This window comes from Diabrotica undecimpunctata, chromosome 8 (genome assembly GCF_040954645.1).
Source record: "Diabrotica undecimpunctata isolate CICGRU chromosome 8, icDiaUnde3, whole genome shotgun sequence".
Classification (NCBI taxonomy): domain Eukaryota; kingdom Metazoa; phylum Arthropoda; class Insecta; order Coleoptera; family Chrysomelidae; genus Diabrotica; species Diabrotica undecimpunctata.
This window is the reverse complement of record NC_092810.1, coordinates 36,617,023-36,640,218: the sequence shown is the minus strand read 5'-3', so window position 1 is coordinate 36,640,218 and position 23,196 is coordinate 36,617,023. Positions and strand designations below refer to the sequence as shown.

General features: G+C 33.0%; 2 protein-coding genes across 2 annotated transcripts in view; one reads left to right on the top strand and one right to left on the bottom strand.

Moving 5' to 3' along the window:
- The window catches only part of Nhe1 (Na[+]/H[+] hydrogen exchanger 1), a 31,644-nt gene extending 14,452 nt beyond the window's left edge, over window positions 1-17,192 (bottom strand). Inside the window, exon 1 of the mRNA XM_072540080.1 lies at window positions 15,160-17,192. Coding sequence (XP_072396181.1) covers window positions 15,160-17,010 — 1,851 coding nt within the window. The 5' untranslated portion in view covers window positions 17,011-17,192. The remainder of the gene's footprint in view (window positions 1-15,159) is intronic.
- A 414-nt stretch (window positions 17,193-17,606) lies between these two features.
- RpS28b (Ribosomal protein S28b) lies at window positions 17,607-19,632 on the top strand. Its single transcript, XM_072540081.1, has 2 exons — window positions 17,607-17,900; window positions 19,549-19,632. The coding sequence occupies exon 1, from the start codon at window positions 17,693-17,695 to the stop codon at window positions 17,888-17,890; it is 198 nt and encodes a 65-aa protein (XP_072396182.1). The 5' UTR covers window positions 17,607-17,692; the 3' UTR covers window positions 17,891-17,900; window positions 19,549-19,632.
- Window positions 19,633-23,196: the final 3,564 nt, after the last annotated feature.

Below are 23,196 nucleotides of genomic sequence, written 5' to 3'. Positions count from 1 at the left end.
TCAATCGATACGAAGAAACGAAGATCCCAATGTGAAGGATATTTTGCTTGCTACACATTGCAGTTATCCGTCATTTGCTAAAGCAGCATTACAGAGCATCTGGAGTCCAACGAACAGGGTAGAACGATTCTTCAGCAAATACAATATTGTAGTGACAGATCGAAGAACAGCTCTTAAAGAGTCTAATGTTGTAATTACAACGATGTTAGCTTTTAATTAATGTTTTTTGTTGTTTTACTCGTAGTTAAAAATAAATGCGAAATTTTGTAATTATAAAAAAAGTAAATGCGAAATTCATGTTTTTTATTTGCCCTCAAATCATCATTCCTTTGGGAAACTTGACAGTTCTTTTGAGGCAATTTTTATGGAATGCTTCATTTTTACTTCTGATAACTCGTTTTCGAAAGTCTCCCACGCAAGCATCAAATTTCGATTCGTCACTAAATATGACTCTGGATCAGTTATCAACGGTCCATGAAATCTACGATCTTGCCCAATTGAAGTAGTTGCTTAAAGTTTTCATGGACCGTTGATGACTGGTTCAGAGTGATATTCAGTGACGAATCGAAATTTGATGTTTGCATGCGAGACTTTCGAAAACGGGTTATCAGAAGTCATAATGAAGCATGTTTCTCAAAGGAATTATGATTTGGGGCTGCGTGTCATCAGCGGGTCTAGAAAGATATTAGGTGGTGGAAGGAACAATTAACGCAGCAAAGTATCAAGAAACTTTGAAAAATACCATGTACCAAGTGCTCACGATGTCTACCAGGACCTGAATTTTATATTCCAGCAGGACGGTGCTGAATGCCATACAGCTAAATCAACTAAAAAATGGTTTGAAAACAATAACAATAAAGTCCTCTCATGGCTTCCGAAGTCCAAACCTTAATGTTATTGAGATATTGTGGCATAAGATGAAACAGAAATTGCGTAATGATTCCCAGAGAACTACCCCCGATTTGAAGAGTAAATTAGGTGAATTACGGGATAGTTTCGACCCTGACTTAAGTAAATCCTTAGTACAAACAATGGCAGACAGGATTGCCGCGGTTATAAAGGCGTGTGACCATATAACCCCATATTAAAATGATAATTTTTTGAATTTTCTGAACATTATGTGGCAGGATGTTATGCAACATTTTCGTTTATTTTGCCGCCAACGCTGCAATTCAAGTTTATAGAAATAGGACCATTGCAATATTTTGTTATTAATGATAAAGTTTAATATATTATTGATCTCGTTCTTTGGTTCGAATAAGAAAGATCGTGAAGATCAACGTCTTCAATAAATTTTCGTTTGTTCGAACATTTAGTTGTTAGGGCTCGTATACCTACTACGATTATGCCATTATCAGATACTACAGTGCCAGCAAAATTATTGTAATTCCACTTCCATCTTATGGCTCTACAGTCCAATTCGAGACCTGGCCTCCCCTAGCAAACCTCTCCATCCATTACGGTCTGTAGCCCTTCTCATTCACGATCGACTGCCAAAGAGATTTTTTGCGTTTCCATCTACATCATCTTTCCATTATTTTCTCGCTATTCAAATAGGTCTATTCCTCTAAAAAAAATCCGTTTTCCACCCAATTTGTGGGCTGAGCAACAGCATAGAAAGGAGCACAAACCCACGCGAATATTTCCACGAAAAATTTAATAGGAGTTTCTATTCCACGCACCCATCAATTTAGTATTAAAATACAACTATTTCAAGATTTAATTTCATTAAATGTATAAGCACCGTATTTTTACAAAGGTTAATTTGTATATAACTACTAATTATTGTAATTAATTATTTTTAATAAATAATGTTTTCTGCTTCTACGTATTTTAAATGAGCTGCCCAATAAGCTGACTACCGGCCCAGATGGAGTGCCTAATTTTTTATTAAAAAAGTGTGTCTGTACCCTTGTAATGCCGTTTGTTATATTGTTTAATAGATCTCTGGAAACCTTTGTGTTTCCTTCTTCATGGAAATAAAGTTATGTTCTTCCTATATTTAAAAATGGTCAGAAAGACAACATTGAAAATTATCGTAGCATTTGTATACAATCTGCAATCCCTAAGCTCTTCGACTGTCTTATAGCAAAGTAAGTTTGTTGGTTATGTAAAGGCTTAATATCCACTGCATAGCAAAAAATCCATTGCAACAAACTTGGTTTGCTATCAATCTGATATATTATCTCAAATGGAAGAACGTAAACAGGTAGATGCAATATACACAGATGTTTTCAAAGCATTTGATCGTGTAGATCACCAAATACTTTTAGGCAAATTAATTAATATAGGCTTTCATATCAGGTTTGTAGAATGGATTAAAAACTCTACATCTGGTAGAAGTCAGAGTCAAAATAGGTTGTCATCTGTCTGATAGTATCTCAGTAACATCTAGAGTTCCTCAAGGAGGCTACACTTCTCCACTTCTTTTTAATATCTTCGTTAACGATATCACTTACTATTTCCTAAATAGCGAATGTCTAATGTTGGCGGATGACTTGAAATGTTGTGAGATTTAAAAATAAATTCAGCAGTGACTTTTGAAAAAGACTTCAAATTTTGAATAGTATTGTTCGTCGGGAACATCCGCGTAGTTCGGTAGTGATCTTTGTAAAAAAAGAACATTTAGAAAATACGTGTGTGCCTGACCAAAGAGTAAAACAGTTGCGTGAGCAACTAGAAGAACGCGATGAAGACTGCAGCGGGTCCAAGAAGATTCTCCAAGAACGACTGAAGAATGTTCTCAACAAGAGTGGAGTTGACCCAAAGACATTTTCAATCAGCAGAAGAAGCAGTCTAGAAACTTCTAGAAAAAATGATGATAAATTTGAGTGTTTCCAAAAGATTCGATGAAACGTCTGATGAAATTATTAAGAAAACAGCGAGACAAAATGACGAGAAATTCGAAAATATTTCTAGAAGATTCGACGAAGTATGTAGTCAGAACAATGAGAAATTTGAAGAAGTTTCTAGAACATTCGATAAGATACAGAAAAATGTAAACGACAAGATAGAAGACGTAGAAGAGAAAACCAAATAATTAGAGACCATGATAACTAAGACGAAAGTGCTATCTAATGACCTAGAGACGAAACGACACATCATATGAAATTCAAATTGTAACTATTTGATGGAAAGTCTTCTTGGTCGATATACCTTAGACAAATTGAAGCTATTGCGACAGCAAATCATTGGACAGAACAAGAAAAGTCTACAACAACAAAAAGATACAACAAGTCTACAAAGTACAGATAAGAAGTAGAATTCAACGAGCTAGTGAGAATTTTAAAGAATTTCAAGCAGATGTTGCTCATATAGCGCTGTTGGCTTATCCGGGGGCACCAGACAACATATTGGAAGAAATTGCTGTAGATACCTTCATCAATGGGTTCAGAGACAGTGACTACACAAAGCTGTACAACTAGCAAGACCGAAAGTTTTAGATAAAGCGTTCACCATTGCCTTAGAACACGAAACAGCTAGTCAAGCTTCACGGAGCTATCGAGTACGAACCTCTGAGCATAGCGTCGAACAAAACGATAAACGTCTGGAGGAAATCGTACGGAAAGTAGTTCGTAACACGATGCTGAAGAGACGCGAAACCAGATATTGAAATTTTGGCGACGTAGGTCACATTCGCCGTACGGTTACGTACGGCGGATTACGTACAAGCTATGAGGATATATGCGTGCTCTAACTAATTTGAAAAAAATCGTGTGCAATTATGACATCAAGAATTTGACCTTAACGAAGATAGGCAATGCACTAGAAAATCTGGATTGGAAGTCTGTCAGAAGAATGCTTGAAGTGAATGGGTAAATAAATAAAAATAAATCTATTGATATTACATTATAATTTTATTGTTAATAGTGGTATGAATTTTTGTACAATAACTTACAAAGAAACAACCAAATTAGCCAAGTGGGTAGTTTTAATCCTGGGGACGAATTTAGGTACGACCGATTATCTAAAGAGAGATGTAAGAAACAGGTTATTAGTGTCACTAAAATAATAAAAGTGAAAAACTGGAGAAAACCATGTACAAATAAAAGGGAATAGAAAAAAAAACTATAACTACAGACAAGTCAATACGACAACCTGTAAAAAAATGAAGAATACAGTGTGAATCACCACAATAAACGAATTAGAAGAGCTCTAACGAATTCAATGAAAAATTATATTGAAAGATCAAAGGTTTTAATGCGGTCAGTCCTCGTATATAAATGTGGGTAATTTGTATTTGCCACATAAACAACATAGTCGTTTGCCGCTGACTCACTTCACGACTATTATCACCTTGAAAAAATTATTTCAAACATACCGCAAGCACAAATATAATTTTATAGATTGAAAATTTTCCATTAAAACCACTTGCCAATTTATTAGATAAAGTTAAAATGCCGCAAAAATCAATATTGTCTATTTATAACAAAGACAATAAAAATTGTATCAATAACTTTATATTGCCAATTTCTTGATCAATAGATGGTAATTTGAAGTAGTAACATGCCTTGGATTATGAGTCATATGACTGAAAATAAAAAGATGGACGCATTTTTGGAAATATACCAATTACATTGGAAAGGAAATACAAACAATCAAACTTTAGAATGTTGTACAATTCTCAATATCCTGCCGCAATATCAAGATTTTTAGTGAATGTAAAATCGAATAATAGGTTATTTTGGGAGTACATTTTATATATTGCTTTTAACAGACTGTTACCTCTATAGATTTCGCAATTGCTGCGGTTGTAATGAAGACTATCCTCGAAAGAGATTGAAATACTTCATAGACGAAGTGGAGGAAAGTTACGAAGAACTGACTAATAATCAAGGGTGATCAGAAAAACCGCAAGAATTCTAGTAGAGTCATCAGAGATTTGACCTCTAAAAGTAAAAACCATACGAACAAGCTGAGTTTTGCTGTCAATGTCAATTTAGGGATCTCAAAACGACGCAAAAAAGTTTTACCCACCGGCTTCACCCTAAAACGCCCCCTCGTAGGGGAGGGAAATGGAAAAAATCAATTTATCAAAAATCTGTAGGCAGTAGAAAAAAATGTTTCTAATAAAACATGTAACTGAGATAGTTTTGAACACAAATGTTTATTAAGCAATTTTTCCTTAGAATAAATCGTTCTTCCAGAAACAACGCTTGAAGCGACCGGTGATTTTCAATGTCAGGTACGCACGCGAGATCAATTCTAAATAAAATTTGTGTTAACTCGATGGTAAAAATTCCAGAAAGAAAGGCACCAGGATCAGACTAAATAACAAACAGATCGCTGGAACACATCTTAACAAAAGCATTACTATACTTATCGCTTGATCGCCGCCATGTGACACACTCTGACACCTACAGAGTATTTGGTCTGCAGAGAAAGGCAATGAGGGTCCTTGCTGGTTTGGGCTTATGAAAGTTTGGAAATTCTTACTGTACCGGCACAGTACATTCTAGAAAACCTTCGATTCGATTCATGGAGAGGAATATTAATCTTTATAGAAGTCACAAAGATCGGCACGGTTACGATACTAGGCACAACAGAATATACCAGCATATTGGCGTTTGAAAAGGTGTCATAATGGACCATGGTATTGGACAATAAAATGTTTTAAATGTTCTGCCTGAGAATATCAGAAATTTGCCTGAAAAGGTATTTGAAAATAAAATTAAAAAATATTGATAAACCATTCTTCTTCTTCTTCTTCTTTTTTATAAGCAATTTTTGTTTGTTTCATTGGCGGATTAATACCTCTATGGAAGGTTGTCACTCCATCTTTTACGCGGTCGTCTGATACTTCTTTTGCCGATTGGTGACTTATTTCTTGCTATTTTGATGAAACAGGTCTCCTCCATTCTGCTTATGTGGTTATTCCATTCTTTTTTTCTATTTTGTGTCCATTCATTTATACACTGTACGTTACATTTTCTTCTAATGTCTTCTCTACTTCTCTTTCGATCTCTCAGCGTTTTTCCTGTAATTCTTCTTAGTTCATCTCCGCTGTTTGCAGTAGCCTTTGCGCCGTGGCTTTGTCGGGTCTTGTTTCTGAGGCATATAGTGTTACTAAGGCATCCTGCCATTTTTGTACTTAATCTCTCACTTCTTTGTCCAGGTCTCCATAGCTGGACAGCGTAATTCGGAGATATTTTATTTCCATTACTTGTTCAATACTGATGCCATCAATTTCTATTTTACATCTGGTTGGTTCTTTGCGGACTACTATTGTTTTAGTTTTCTGAGATAAGATTGTCATATTAAATTCTTTTGCTCTTATGTTACATCTGTGGACGTCTTTGCAGACTATCTTCATCTTGGGCTATGAATATTGCGTCGTCTGCGTAACAGAGTATTTTAATTTCTTTGTTTCCCATTCTGTATCATCTTTCTTTGTTAACGCTTTTGATGATTTCATCCATGATTAAATTGAAGAGCATGGGGCTCAATGAGTCCCCTTGATTTATTCCGCTGCCTATCTCTATAGGTTCTGTAAGTTGTCCATCTATTGTGACTTCCATTTTGTTATTTTAGTAGATGTTTTCGATAGTTTTTATAATATTTAGGGGAACTTCTCTATTATACAGAAGATGGATTACATATTTGAATCTTACTCTGTCAAACGCTTTCTTTAGGTCAACCAGACACAGTAATGCTGGTCTATTATACTCTAGTGATTTCTCAGTAATTTGTTTTATAGCGAATATTGTATATGTACACGATCTTCCGTACGAAAACCCTGTTGTTCATCTGCTAAACTTATCCTCTGAATTATTAGCACTTGTAAAATTTAGTATTTAACAAGTTTATACCTCTGTAGTTTTCTGGCTGCTTTTTATCTCCTTTTTTGAATAGTATTTTATTATATTTTATAATTTTATTAATTAATGTTGTTAATTGTTCTGTCATTGCTACTCCACAATATTTCAGTAATTCGTTTGGTATCCTATCTTTACCTGCTTCTTTTCTATTCTTCAGCTTTTCAAGTATTTTCCGAACTTCCTGAACATTTATATTAAGCTCTTCATTGTGAGACTATCTTGTTTTAATACCGCGTGATGAAAATGATCGTGATGAATTATTTGTCTTTAAATAAAATGACGAGAAAAGAATCCCAAGAGTCGAAAGGTTCACCAAGATTTTTTAACGCTCTTAAATATTTTTGAAAATGATCCAAGAATGCGCGAGTTGAAAATTATTTCGACATGCGGGCGTGTCAATTAGCGATTTGATATAACTATCTCGAATGAATTTTCGATCGTCATAGCGTTCTTGTAACAAATTCCACGCGACATCATAATTTTGAGCAGACGATTCGATTGAAGATATTATGTCAGTAGCTTCTCCTGCTAAACAACTTTTTAAATAAAATAGTTTCCTCAGAGGAGGAATGTTATTATCTTCATGAACTAATAAAGTAAATAAATCATAAAAGCTTAGCCACGTGTCTATACGTGGTAATTTCTGGTGTTTCCGGTTCTAGTGTCGTTTGTTCGTCTTCTGCATAGAGTTTTTTTAGGTAGTTAATCCACCTATGCTTTTCTATGTGTTTTGGTTCTATTAGTTCCTTTACCTCCGTTCTTTGACCTCTTATAAAGTGCGAATAAACAATTCCTTTTATACAATTCATGAATATCTACAACATGGTTGAGACTTTGAACATATTTGACGTGTGTAAGATTTTATATTTAATATAATATTTAATAATATATAACAAGAATAAACAGTGTTTTATGTTTTTTTGTACAATTTTCCAATATTAAATTCAATCGTTATACCACACAAATATCACAGCGATAATTATAATATTCGAAATAAATTGCAACAATTTAAGTGGTCCAATGGGTAAATTTTTAATATGAGTGAGCACATATTAAAATGGCATTTCAGGTTGGATATCAGGATTTAAAGTTAGTCGTCAAGAATGAGGCAAACATTAACTGCAATTAGCAGTCAAATTTTCCAAAAAAAGCGATTAGGTACTTACTGAAATGTTATTAGTATAAGGTATATATTTAATACATAAGATCAGTAATTATAGTTATTACGCATATCTACGATTGACTTTCTAAAATGTGTTTTAATTTAACCTCTCCAATGTTCGATGATTACAAATGTTTTTGGATAAAATCGGCATCGCCTCCATCGCTAAAAGCTCCCATAAGGATTGCCAAGGGATGCGCTGCTAGGCCTGCCCTCCTGCTCTACCCCCCTCCCTACTAACTCACTCATTGTAGTAGATATCTCCTACAATTTATTTTGAATGAATTTTTCATTGTTTAAAAAGCTAATATTTGTTTATTATTTCCCTCTTGTCCAAGTAACGCTTTTTCTTCATTTACTCAATGCACGAACGTACTACTGACCTGGCCAACGACGCCCCAAAACCTATACATCCACCCATGCTACTATGACTAACATATTTCATGATACTGAACAATGTTGTAAAGAAACGTCTCCCCTGGATATCGGATACTCGTTGGAGATTCAACGTTTTAACGATTCAATGTTTTGAAGAAATCATTGAAAAAGAACGAGATACTCAAACCGTTCAACAAGCTTCGGGATTACTTATGTTATTGAAAGACGAAACGTTTTTATACTGGCTAAATTTCTTTAATAACATTATGCCGCATGTTGTGTTTCTTTATAATCAACTGCAACTGAGAGCTGTAGACCCTGTAAGAATTCTAATATATGTATACAAGAATTTAAAAATCAAATTCAAATTATCAGAGATAAGATATGACAATAGTCCAAGCTTTTCGGCTGGAAAAAGAAAACGAACCTAAGAAAATATGAACGTGACGGCGATGGAAATTTATGATCTAATAAGGGTCACTATCGAGGATCGACTTTCCTTCTTAAATCTTGCGGCGCTCTTCGATTCCAAATTATTTCCTGAATACAACCTTACTTTTCCCGAAGAAAAACTGAAGATTGCTTTGCAACATTATCCATATGTAAATGCCACCAAATTAAAATCCGAGTTATGTGTACTATTCCCTAAGATTGACTTTGGAACGGCGAGTGGTCTTTTGCCATTGCTTGAGGTCTTCGTTGAAAACAATCTCACAAATTTATTTTCAGACTCCATAAAATTAATCAACACTGCATGCACAACTCCTATGACAACAGTAGAAGCAGAGAGATCCTTTTCAACTCTAAAAGGGATAAAAACACTTCTGCAGAATACGATGTCAGAAGAACGACTCAATGCCCTAGCCATGCTATCCATTAGCATGGCTAGAAAAACAATTAATATCCAACTGCCACGAATTTAATGAACTCGTCATTGACCATTTTGCAAGCCAAAAAATACGTCGCATTGAACTTAATTATCTGGACGTATGGAATCCAATTCTTTGGATGTGCGAGCAAGTCAACTACAACCATAAATCAACGAAGTAAATCGAAAATACTGCGAATGATGACTGATGCAGCCTGGTATATGTCAAACCTAACGCTTTATGAAGACCTAAGAATCCCGTTCAACAGAATGTGATCACTAAATATGGCATGAAGCACCTTGAAGGACTGGAACCACTCAGTAACCCTTTACTTCAACCTCTAATAGAACATAATGCCAATAGGAGACTTAAAAGGAACTGGCCAGCTGACCTGAGAAACAGTTAAAATGGTCTTGTCACTATAGAAGACACACCAAGCCAATAGGAGCCCTTTGCCCTGCAGCCAGCAAATTAGCTTATAGAACAATATTTGTGTTTTGATTGCTAGAGTGTAAAAAAAAAGTATTGTGAACATAAATGTATTAATAAACCAGGACTATTCACTAGAATCTTTAGCTACATGGGTAAGTTTACTGTGAAAATATAGCTAGCAATATTTATCTTTTTCTAACAGTTTTTGGTTGTTCATAATTCCGTATTTGCAGCTCAAAATAATATTGCCTCACTGATAATTTTAATCACGAGCCGCCACTGAGGATTGCATTGCTCTATCTTCCATATCCTGAAAGTCAACGTGAGACAGACTATAGAACTTATTAGGATCAAACTCGTTGCCGTTGAATCAATTAAAAAAATCAAGATAAACGAAGTTTTCTAGCCCAAATATTAATATTTTGAAAGATTCATTAACTATGAACCAATTAGAATCTAATCTATATAACCTTTTGTACACTTTCGGCAATGTACTTAGTTGTATTTTTAAATTACCTTCAAAAATTATCTATCTGTGATTTATTTGAAGATTGCTCAACATACTGTTGCAAATTTCAAGGTTGCCCATTTGTGAATTGAATGTTCATGCATGATACCACAAGTTAATTAAAGGAAATGATTACGGCTATCAGATTGCAAGTTGTTTATTAGATTTTATACTACAAGTTACCTGGAGTTACAAGAAATATAAAGGATTCTAAAGAAAATGATTCTATATCCACCTGATTTTAATATTTATGATGACATTAAAGTGAAAAACAACTTGATACAATAATCCTTTTACTAAATGTATAAAAACAAATTGTCAGCGTCATAAATCATTAGGTGTGTAAAAAAATACTTCATATAGGGGGAATTACTGTTTCATGTATGTGGAAATTACTTGATTCAATTCAAAATATTCCAATAGCAAAAAGATAATTCAGTATGTAATTGTTATATACATAAATCTATGTTATGTATTATTTTCAATAACTCTATAAACTGAGTTATTGTGCTGATATTTCTACACATTTCTTAAAAATATGTATCTACAGTTTATTTAAACTGTTAAATGCATTATTTCATTTATCTTTGAGACTGCACACCTTCCCCAGTAAGTGGAGTGACAGTTATATATCTCTGACAGACAGTATAAAAATTATAGACCTGTTGTTATCTGCCATCCCTAAACATTTTGAACTAATTGTAATTGACATTGTAGAAATCTCTTGATTAATGAGCAACATGGATTTAGCCAGGGTAAATCTAGTCTGCATTGTCAAGGCTTTTGAGGTTGGGTACCAAGAGGACTCGATTTATACCAATTTCTTAAAGACTATACCTTTGACACAGTAATACATTCTTTACTCATCTTTAAATTAAGATGTATTGTTCACCCTCGATTCCTATCTTGGTCAGTTCAGGGGTACCACAAGGTTCACATGTGATACTTCTGAAGTAAAAAATTTTTGTCAATTTTTGCTATTTGCTGATGACCTATACCCCAAAATTTCAAACTTATCTGACTGTCTAATGATCCAAAAATACCTGACTTCCCTATATAATTGGCCCCTTTCCAATGGTCTCCAGTTGAATAAAGATAAGTGTTTTGTTATATCCTTTAGCAAATCTAAAAAATAATGTAGTGTTTGACTATCACAATACAAGCCTTCTCTTAAGATTGACTGAAATAAGAGATTTGGGGGTGTTATTTGACAGTTCCTTATCATTTATCATTCACACCAACAATTTGTCAAATAAAGCATACTGCAATCTAGGTTTTATCACGAGAAACTCTCGAGATCTTTCAGTACCCACATATAGAATGTTACACCTTACTTTTGTCAGTAGCATCCTGTCTTATGCTTCTATAATATGGTCACCATAGTATTTTAACTTCTTGAAAAAAAATCAAAATAAGTTTCTCCGGTTTTGTGCTATAGATTAAACTTACAGAACATGTCTTTAGTGAAAGTATCATTATCATCATCATGCAACCTCTTCTGTCCACTGCTGGACATAGGTCTCTCCCATTTTTCGCCACTCTTCACTGAAAGTATGGTCAAGGCTAAATATCAGTTCCCTAGAAGACTAGAAGTCTTATCAACGTTAGATGTACTACTATAATACTTCACTATCACAAACTGGCAATTTCTCCCTATTAACATAATTCAGACACTGGGAAATGGCTCTAATCATACTTATGATCAGGTGGATATAAAATCTGTAAAATTTAAGCACCCTCCAACCGAGTATGTTAGGGATTGAAGATGAGAGACGTTTAACTTGGAGTATTCATTTAATTTTAATAAGATTTTCAGGAAAATTTACTTATGTATTTACAGTAGAGCGTCGATAATCCGAACGTCTATCAACCGAACGATCGGTTATCCGAACTCCTGACTCCCACAATTTTTACAAGACACTGATTCATTAATTCATTGTCACTCGGCATTTCACATAGATAAGAGGGGGGTCATTTAATATCGGTCAGAATGGTGTATGCCTCAAATTCTTGAAATTATTGTCAGTTGTAAATATTCGTATGATTGCTAAAAAGCTAACCACAGGAACACCTGTAGGAAGAAGAAGGAAAGGCCGACCGCGAATTAGGTGGTTAGATGGAGTTGAAACCGACTTACGGATATTAAAAATCAGAAGATGGCAACATGTTGCCAGAAACCGAACAGAATGGCGACGAATCTTAGAGCAGGCCAAGATCCACAGAGGATTGTCGAGCCAAAGATGATGATGTAAATATTCATATATTATGTATTACTGTATTAGTCACTTTTGTGTAGCCGATAGGCAATAAACGAAAATTTGTCGCGTCAACAGCAAACACTTCTTGATAGAAAATGCCTAAACATATGCCTGTTGTCCTTTCGATGAAAGATAAATACGATATTAATAAACTGTTAGAGAAAGGTGAATCTACAACCAAGTTATCCAATAAGTAAAAAGTTGGTAGTAAATCTACCATTACAGAAAAAAAAAACAGAAGACGAGCATAAGTAACTTTATGTCCCAGCTTGATTCTTCTGATGGATCCACAAATTGTAAAACTATGAAACTTGCCTCAAACACTGATTTAGATGATGCTGTAGATAAGTGGTTTACTCAAAAACATCCCAGGGAGTATCTATTTATGGTCCGATTCTGTGTGAAAAAGCAGAGGTGAGTTCAATGAAAAACTCAGAGGTTCATCAAATTTTCAAGCAAGCACAGGCTGGTTAAAACGATTTAAGTCAAGACATGGCATTCGTGAGCTTCAAATACAAGGAGAAAAACTATCTGCTGATTCATCAGCAGCAGACTCATTCAAAATAAGGCTAAGTGAATTACCAAGGAAGAAAATTACGCACTCAAAAACGTTTACAATGCAGACGAAACTGGGCTTCATTGGAAAGCTTTGCCACAAAAAACTTTTGCGTCACGACGTGAATTAGCAGCACATGGACTTAAAATAAGCAAGGATTGTATCACTGCCTTAGCTTGTTCTAATGCTACTGGCAGCCACCGATTGTCCATATGAATGCGATACCTAGAGTTTATACTTCACAAAAGAGTGCTTGGATGAATAGTACATTTTCATGGACTGGTTTATAGAAACTTTTATACCCTCCGTTAAAGCCCACCAATTAAAAAATAGTAAAAGAGAGAAACATCCTCCTAGCTTCTTGATAACACCCCAACAAAAAGATGATTTTATAAAAGTCATGTTTCTTCCACCTAATGTGACTTCATTATTACAGCCCATGGATCAAGGCATTATTGAAACTTTCAAACGGTTTTATAGAAAAAAATTATTACATAAGTTACTTTTTGAAAAAGAAGAGGAGGGAGAATAAAGCCTGATAAGAAATCATAGAAAAATTGATTTGAAGGATGCATCCTACATGATCGGCTCAGTATGGAACAGTGTAAAAAAGCAGAACTTGAAAAAAGCTTAGAATAAAGTTTTGTGTTTAATGGAAAATAGTGAAATGGTGGAAAAAAGAGAATATGCAAAAGAAAAACAGGAAGATAAGTCTGAAATCATGAATATGCTAAAAAAACTCAATTGTGATGGATGTGACTTCATTGTGATGAAGAAGTTCAACAATGGATTGATTTTGACAATGATGATCCCGGGTACCAAATTATGCAAGATAGTGAAATTATAGAGCAAATGAATAATAAAACTGACACCACATCTAGCACCTCATTAACTGCAAGTTTAGATAATGAAGATAAAAATATAATTGGTACTTTAGAAGCTTTTAGTTGCTTAGATATGGCCTTGCGTTGGTTTGAAACACAAGCTGAAAATGACCAGTATCAAATAACTGTCCTTAAAAAAATACACTACCTAGCTACTCGTAAACGGTTAGGCTTGTTTCAGCAGACGAAAATTGAAGATTTTTTTAAACGTTAGTAAATTAATGCTTAAAATATCTTCAATTTTCTTCAATATTGTATCTCAAACTATGTTGTTGCAAAGACTGCACTTTTTTATTTAATTCCATTTTTTTGCAACTTTTGTCATTAAAGTTATAAATAAATATGATAGGTATATAAATATGGCTTTTATTCACTTGTGGATAAATATGTATGACTATAATCAATATAGTTTGATTATCTGAACAAATTGGTTTTCTGAACACCTATATCCCCCAATTAGTTCAGATAATCGACACTCTACTGTAATTAAAATTAATTAATAAATCATTATTTAATATAGTCAACTTAAAAAATAATATTAATAACTTGAAGCAAGCTTTTTTAGGGATGTAAGCTGAGACCAGATCCAAAACTTCAGATTATTTCCGGAGTTTATTGCAAAATGACTATTTTGAAGGGTTAAAAAATGTTGGGAAAAATATATTATCAAGTGTATTGAACAAAGAAGGAATTTTATTAACAATTAAACACTGAAAATAAAAACACTGCATTTTCTTAGCTAGGCTAAAAAACATCTTCCAAGTTGACTAGAACCAGCTCATTATTAGCACAAGATAGATACTTTAGAAATATATCTACATCAATGACTGACTTAGAAGGAACAAAAGAGAAATAACATCAAATAATTTAAAATTTGTTAACAATCAATGGAATTGAATGAAAATAATCTTAAAAAAAAATAAAATAAAATAAAAGGATTCCTTTTAAGTCCAAAGCATCCAAAGACTTTCCTAATTACCCCATTGATTCCTAATTAAGAATATAACTTAAATTTTAATATCTGCTTTATAGAAACATCTGGTTAATACCAATTGATAGTCAAAATAATGTTAAAAAATGTTCTGAAAAAGTATTCAAAACAAAGTAATTAGTACATTTTAAAGTCTGTCTGAATTCATAAAAAGAATTACATTTTTAACTGATTATTATATAAATTATTTATTTTTTATCTATATTAAAACCACATGATAAATAAAAACCTATTATGGGTTAAAGACTTCTAAAAATATACAAAATAATCACAAAAAAGAATGTATTATAATAAATTACTCACTTGTTGGGTGAATCTTCTAGTAAAAAATGGAATGAAATACTTCAGATCATATTTAGCGAAGCCTTTGATGCGGTCAGAGACAAAAGAAACTTCCACTTCTCCTTCTGTGGTTTCTGATAGATGTTCAGAGTCCAATGCTTGGCCCCACTCTCTAGTTTTACTCAGAGTGACTTCCCTGTCCTTCTTGCGCTTCTTGAGTCTCCTCGAGGGATTCTTAGTAGCTTGCATAAACTTCAAAAGAGGCATAGTAGATCCTCCGAAAAATAGAGTGGTAACAAGTACAATAATTAAAGTAGTAGTAATTATCACATGTCTAGTTTCATCACTAAAATTCAAATGGAGGGAGAGGGCGTAAGAGATAGCTCCTCTCAATCCACTAAACCACATTATGAACATCATCTTTTTGGTTATCTGATGTTCTCTAAATTTGTTGACTAGAATTGCTAGTGGGAATATATTACATGCTCTTCCTAGTAGGCATAAAACAATACTCCAAACAATCAGTGCTGGTTCTACCCTATGCTTAAAACTAAACAAAGCTAAACCTAAATAGGCAAAAACACAAGTTTCTGCAATAAAAGCTAGAGTTCTAAGAGTCTGCTGCATTGTGATTTGAGTAACAGTAGACAGATTGAAGTGAGTATAATGTGACATAACAATTCCACAGAACAAAATTGCCATTATACCAGAAAGATGAATGCCTTCAGCCAGGACATATGGAGCATAAGTAAACACTAACATCATGCCAAATTCTAGAGAAGGATTCTTTCTCAGATCAACATGTTTTAATAAAAGTGCACTAACAAGTGCAAAAACCACACCAAGAAGAGCAGAAGCAAAGAACATCAAGCAAAACCTCTCTATTCCCAAAACAATAGCTTCACCAGTATTCATATTGGGATTGTTAGATTCCAGAGCCGCATTAGTAAGAACAATGGCAATAGCATCATTAAGAATACTCTCCCCAAACACCAACATGTTCAAAATAGGATCTACATTAAGAGCATGGAATATTGCTATAGTGGCCACAGGATCAACAGCAGAAATCAGGGAGCCAAATGCAAAAGATTCTACAAAACCTAATCTATACACCACATCTGCTAAACCCAGGAAATATATTCCAAAGCCAATAATAAAAGCAGAAATGGTTGTTCCAAATATAGCAAAAACCAGTATCGACCCTATGTTCTGAAAGAAGTTACCTTTATGCAAATTGTATCCTGATTCAAATATAATAGGTGGCAAAAGTATTAAGAAGAAAGCTGTGGGAGAGAAAGCTTCTTCTTTTCTCCAATTACTTATATTTCTACTAGACAGAGCATTCATAATCAATCCTATTAAAGCTCCTAAGAAAACTATAACAATGCTTTCAGGGACGTACTGGAAGTGAGTCTGAAGCATTAAATGTATCAGCAAAATTCCCAAAGCTAAAACACAGAGTACAAAAAATATTGCCATAGAACTGTTATGTTCATCTTCAGCAGCCTCTTTGGCTGGCAGTACTGGTACTGGGTCGGCTGTTTGTGCAGTAGTAACATTTTCTGATGTTGTATTGGTCTGCTTTACCACTGTCGTTGCATTATCTGTTTTGTCTACAGTAGCTTCTGTCGTATTTGTAACAATAGTTGGTGTAGTCGCAGTTGTAATAGTAACATTTAGTAAATCTTTGCTTGGCACCGGAGTTGCTTTCTCAACTTGATTCTTTAATTCTGCTTCGGTAACATTTTCTTTAGTCTGTGGGGATTCTGATGAAACGATTGTTTGACTTACATTCTGAAGCGACGCAATATTTACAAATAAAATAAAAAACACTATGGTACATATCACATATCCTCTTCTTTTGTAATCCATGTTTAAAATATGTTGTACATATTTTGAGTTAAACCCTTAACGATTAATTCACTGGTTAAACAATAACTATGCTAATTTTTTTTAATTCGAGTTATAGATTACATTTCAACGCACAACGCAGAATAAAATACGTGATTGTAGTTTTTAACTTAACATTGACACTAATGACGTATATGAACGCTAATGGTGACAAAAATCATGTGACTAACAATAATGACAACCTTAAGATTCGAAAATTTTAAAATTTAGGAAAGTCATGCAATTATTTTAATTTATTTTTTAACTTCATTTTATTTGTCTTATGAAAATCAATATATTTTATAAGCTGTATCAATCGGATATTTTTTACCAGATAAAAACAATACTGACCTGATTGAATGTACTTATATTGTAAAAAAGAAGTATTTAAATATTAAGTATAAGTATTAAATATATAACATTATAAAAATCAATAACCCAATACAAACCTAATTAAAACTTAAACGTTTATGTATTTTCTTTTTCTCGTTGTAAAATTGACTGATTAACAATTATATAAAAAATTTCAAGAAGAAGAGTTTTGTATAACGAACTAACATTTTCCATGTCTTTTGTCAACTGTCATTTATTCATCCTTTCTCAGCAGCGGTGCTTTTGGTGCACGTGTTTGTTGCAAATAATTTCCACAAATTAACTTAAAAACATGGATAAACCCGTAGTTCTGGCTCGCGTAATCAAAGTTTTGGGAAGAACTGGATCCCAGGGGCAATGTACGCAAGTAAAAGTTGAATTTCTTGGCGAACAAAACCGTCAAATCATCAGGAACGTTAAGGGACCCGTAAGAGAAGGAGACATCCTCACCCTTCTGGAATCTGAACGTGAAGCCAGAAGGCTAAGATAATCTTCAAAAGGTAACTACACAACTTTACGATTTATCATTTAATCGACTGAGTTTAGTTTAAGTACCTAAATGTAATGTAACATGTTTACTGAACGATAACTCAATCCTACAGAAAATGTGTCCCATGAAAAGTACCTTAATTCATTTTATCTTGAAATAGAATAATAAGAAAATTTGTGTATTATTTGAAAATTAGCTTTGAAGTTTGGAGAATTTGCTATGAATTGTTAGTCCTAAGATTTCGGGGCATTTTCTTGGGCACCAATTATAATGTGTGGACAAAATTGTTAATATAAATCTGTTCATGCTTAGTAAAAGAACATCCCAATAACAATCATTCTTTTCATAATGAAAGATGTTCTTTTTCTTCATAGGTCTTTTGGTTACTAGTGCAAATACCAATATACTACTAACATTAAAGCTGGATTATTAGCTATTATCTAAAACAACATGCACATAATAAATGTTCTTGTAGACATTGCAGCATATAAGAAGAGATACAGCTGTGGATAAGTAAAATTAATGAGGATAATCCTCAAGGTTATTCTTAAATGCTCAAATATGTGGCTTTTGATAAGTTTATGTTTCAGAAAACAAACTAATTTCGAAAATCAAAATCTGGTAAAAGTATAAAAAATGTTCGAGTTTGCTACAAATGAAGGAAATTTTTGTATTTGGTAGTATTGCCATGTCGTTTTAATAAATCACGAAAGAGCATGTGATATAATATTAATTAGTTTAATTAAACATGGAAAACATATAATGGTAAAATACTGAAAAATAATATATAAATCACTATGAACACTACAGTTAGAAAGTGAATAAGTTAAATTCTGCTGTAATTATTTTAATATATATTTTTATTTTGTTTTTATCTTGCAATCTGGCAACTAGTGTTTTGAAGGTTTTGACACTATGCCAAATTTATCCCCTAATCTACCAAATGACCAAACTACAAAATTTTTTTCTAATAACTAACTGCAACTAATATCGAAAGAAACAAATATTCATTCGTATGTGTTTTATGTAAGTTAAAAACAAAAAAATGAAATATACCAGATTCTATAAAATAATAATGTACTGTTCCAAAGCATATTTGAGGCATAAAACATATACATAATAAGGATATGGCAATACTGCACACAGAAATTTGTGATTTACTGAAGTTTCATTTGTAGCTAACTTAACAAGAAGATTCTCTATACTTTTACCCAAAAGTTCAAAAACTGTAAAATTTTTATTTGTTTTGCAATGATGTGCAGATTTTTATTAGCTGCAATGGTTATACAAAGCAATTATGGTCTAAAATCCTTCTGATTAAGTGATTAAGGTAGTAATTATGATCTGAAACTATATGTATCTGTAAGACATAAATGCCCCACACTGACATATCACTAGAAATTGAATAGACATTTAGTCTAGAGTATCTGGATAATATATTTGTAAATATGTGCAATGAACTGGTTTCATTTAAAGAACCACTGTGAGTATTTTTATGTATGTTCCACAATTTCTTAATCTAATCATCAATATCATTTACAGTATAACTCCAAATAAAAGAAATTTTAATGACAAATTATTTCAAAGAGCTACACCATTTGTTTATAAAAGTTTATTTTGATAAATGAAAAGTACTAATTTCTTTTTTTGTTTTGCAGGTGTGGAGGAGAGTCTTGACATTGTTTTTTTTTTTTATTTTCATGTAATATAAGTACAGACTTTAAATAAAATGTAGTTTTTAATTTTGTTTTATCCTTCCTATCATCATATAATATACTTATATATGGATATTTGCAATTCCAAGTGATAGTTTTTTATGCAACAATCAAAATTGTGCACATATTACAGAATATACAACAATTTCTTTAACTGAACAGTTTTGATGTCAAAATATGAAAATTTAATTCAAATTAAAACAAAATATTGTTTTTTATGAATTATCAAGCATTTGATTTAAAAATGAATTTATATCAAGTCAGGCAGTTAAATAAAGTTAATGTTTCACTTCGTTCAGTGCTGAGAGAAGTGAAAAGTTTTTATGGGCAGGCTTCGAAAACATTTTTTTTATATTGAAAAATTGATATATTCCAATATGTAGTTATATTTATAATTTAGTAATTCAGATTTTATGATTACAACCTGATACAGAAGAGTATTAAAAGACCTGATATAAATGTTACCAAATGGTATCTGTAACTTTTCTTTCAATCAAGAAACTTTAGAAATTTTATTAAAAAAAAAAAGAAAACTCTTAAGAAATTAAAATATGTATTTACTTCAGAAATGATGTCAAATTCCATAGGGTGTTGTTATTACACTAAAAGATGAACTTTTTTTACCACAATTCTAGGACTTTAAACTCATTGACCCCAAATTTCAATAGTATTGCTCCTTAGATCAAGAGAATTCTACATACCAAGTTTAAAAACGCTAGGACTTCATTAATAAAAAGAATATGAAAAAAACAAGACAATAAGGTTTTTCTTTTCTTCAAGAGGAACCTTTGTACAGTTCCCGTCATATAAAACTGGTACACTTTTTTTTCCCAATGTAAACCTGTGTTCAGACTTTTCGTGAATCAATTCGTTGTTGCCATCACAGATAACGGAATTGCACTAAATTTGAATAAAAAAAGAACATTCAAAAATATTTAAAGTTTTTATATAGGTATTATTATTATCATTAGCAACAAAAAACCGTATCTAATAAATTTAATAACCAAAGAGAGGGTTGCGTTAATGCCCAAAATGTTTAAAGGATCTTTAAACGTAGGGTATTGGCACAGGGAACATTGGAATGCATCTACTGTAATTTTATAATGTGTCTGCCGCACAGCTCTCCTTTTAGCTGACTTGATACAATATTTCGTTGAACTGGCAACGTTGCCCTAGAAATTTGAATGACATATGTGACAAGATCAACTTACACAACTTGAAAAACACGATTTTCGGTTATAAGAGTTGTACCAGTTTTTTATGCCGCGAACGGTACCAAGTTTTAATATTCTAGGATTTTTCCTCTGGGAGTTATAATCCGCCATGGGCGATGCATGGTGAGTTGTCTACGTTAAAGCTAAAAGAACACAAGAGCAGTGTTCAAATTTTCTGATGTGCAAAAAATTCATTCACTTATGTGATAAGTTGATTATAAAATAAAGGAAAACGACGAAATATTTGTTTGACATGTCAAAGATTTTTAAATGTGTTCTTTTAGCTTTAATGTAATTCATAGATAACTCACCACGCACTGCCGTTCATCCTTAACGGGGTGAATAAAGACAAACTATGACCTGTTAAATCTTTAGCAGATGGGGGTTTAGAGCTACTTGAGCATTTTGTTTTTATTTATTTAGGAAATGGTCATAAAATAACAATGTCTCTTCCCCTATCTAGTTCTATCTATCTACGTCTAAACCCTATTCATTCTACAAATTCCCAATCGTCAATAGAACCACGTGTAAGCCAAACAGGGTCGTATTGATGTACGACCTATGTATCATATGATTTTTAAAAATATTTACTTTTGAAACTGTTAGTGTAAAGGCGGGTACACATATGCGAGCAGAACTGTTCGCGAACCGTTTGTGAACGCTATATTCGTTAATTTGTACGACGGGACGAACCGCTTGCGAGCTGTTCGTTCGTTGCTCGTCAGGAACCACAGCCTGTAGGTTTTTGGGACAAACACAAAGAATGTTCGCAGTTAAATTTGGACGGTGTTCGAGACTATAAATTGTTTCTGCTAAGTGTGCGATGAGATCATTCGGTTAAACAAAATTGCTGAACGAGCGCGGCTTATTCAAAGTAACGAGAGAAATTAATAACAGATAATGTAAACAATATACCGAAATGTTTAGAATAACGAAGTAAATTAATTCTCGGTTTGTTATTAGATACTTAGGGTATTGGGTAGCCTGAACATAAACATATTTTCAACGAACTCTTCGCGAACAGCTCACGAGCAGTTCGCAAACAGTTCGGCTCGCATATGTGTACCCACCTTAAGAATTTCTTGAAATTTAATCATTATATCACAAATAAACTAAACTCTAAAAAATAACACGACCAGTAAATAACTTAACTATAACATAAATATAACACAATATATTAACTTAAAAATCAACTCGATACAATTAGAATTTAAAATGATCACAAGTTGGGATCTGTAACATGAGAATCTGTCTCGCTTACGGTAATAAATTATATTTTATAGCCTCTTGACAAATGAGACGGCGAATATCAACACGTGCTCATGTTTACTGATGGGAATTTGGTAAACGAATAAACTTTAGTACTATCTGGTTTTTTGAATCTGCTTAGCACTTTCTCTTGAAATTTCTATTCTAATCAAGACACAAATTTAAGAATATTATATTTATACTCCAGTTGTTCGACGAAAATGCCACAACCTCTAAAAATTATATGAACAAGCTGAATTTGGCTGAGAATATCAATTTTGGGACCACAAAAAATATGAAAAAAGTTCCCTACTTCGACCTCTGGGCTTCCCCCAAAACCCCACTGCGTAGGTGGGGAAAAACGTAAAAAAAATCGATTTACCAGGAATCTATGCCATAGAAAAAAATTTTGAAATAAAAAATGCAGCTCAGATAATTTTGAACAAAAATGTTTATTAGCATTTTTTGTATACAATGAATCGTTCCCTTGGAAACAAAGCTTGAAGCGACTGGCGGTTTTGAATATTAGTTACGCGCGCGAAATCAAATTTATATCAATTCAACGGTAAAAATTCAATATCTTTTGATCAGAGTGTCCTATCGGCAAAAATCAAAATGCGTGTTAAAGATAAAGAGTGCAGTTTTCGTATTTTGCCGCAAATAGTCAGTTTTTATAGAGGTGTTAAATAAATAAACATACGATCTTTGATGATTCTCATAAAATTTACCACTGTCATTGACCGGTTACTAGAAATTTTCAGTTTTAAAGCCTAATCTTTGAAATCTATAACACAGAATAAATAACAATCAGAATGCCCACTCTCAGATGCTGCCTTTGAAGTTTGTCAGCACGCGATCGCCATATTTTAAACGGAAACATGACTCGAATTGAGAAATTTGTGAAAAGCTACGACAGAACTGTAATTTAAATTTTTAGAGAATTATAATTTAGTACAAATAATTTAATCTATTCTTCAACTAAAAGTACGAATAAAATAGTGCATATTATGTCTATAGTTGCGTAAATAAATTAAACCTGGTTAATTTTTCTATGCACACAAGATAAAATGTCACTGAACAGCACTGGTTCCGACTAAAACATGGCGGATTGCGTCTGCGCGAACGAGAG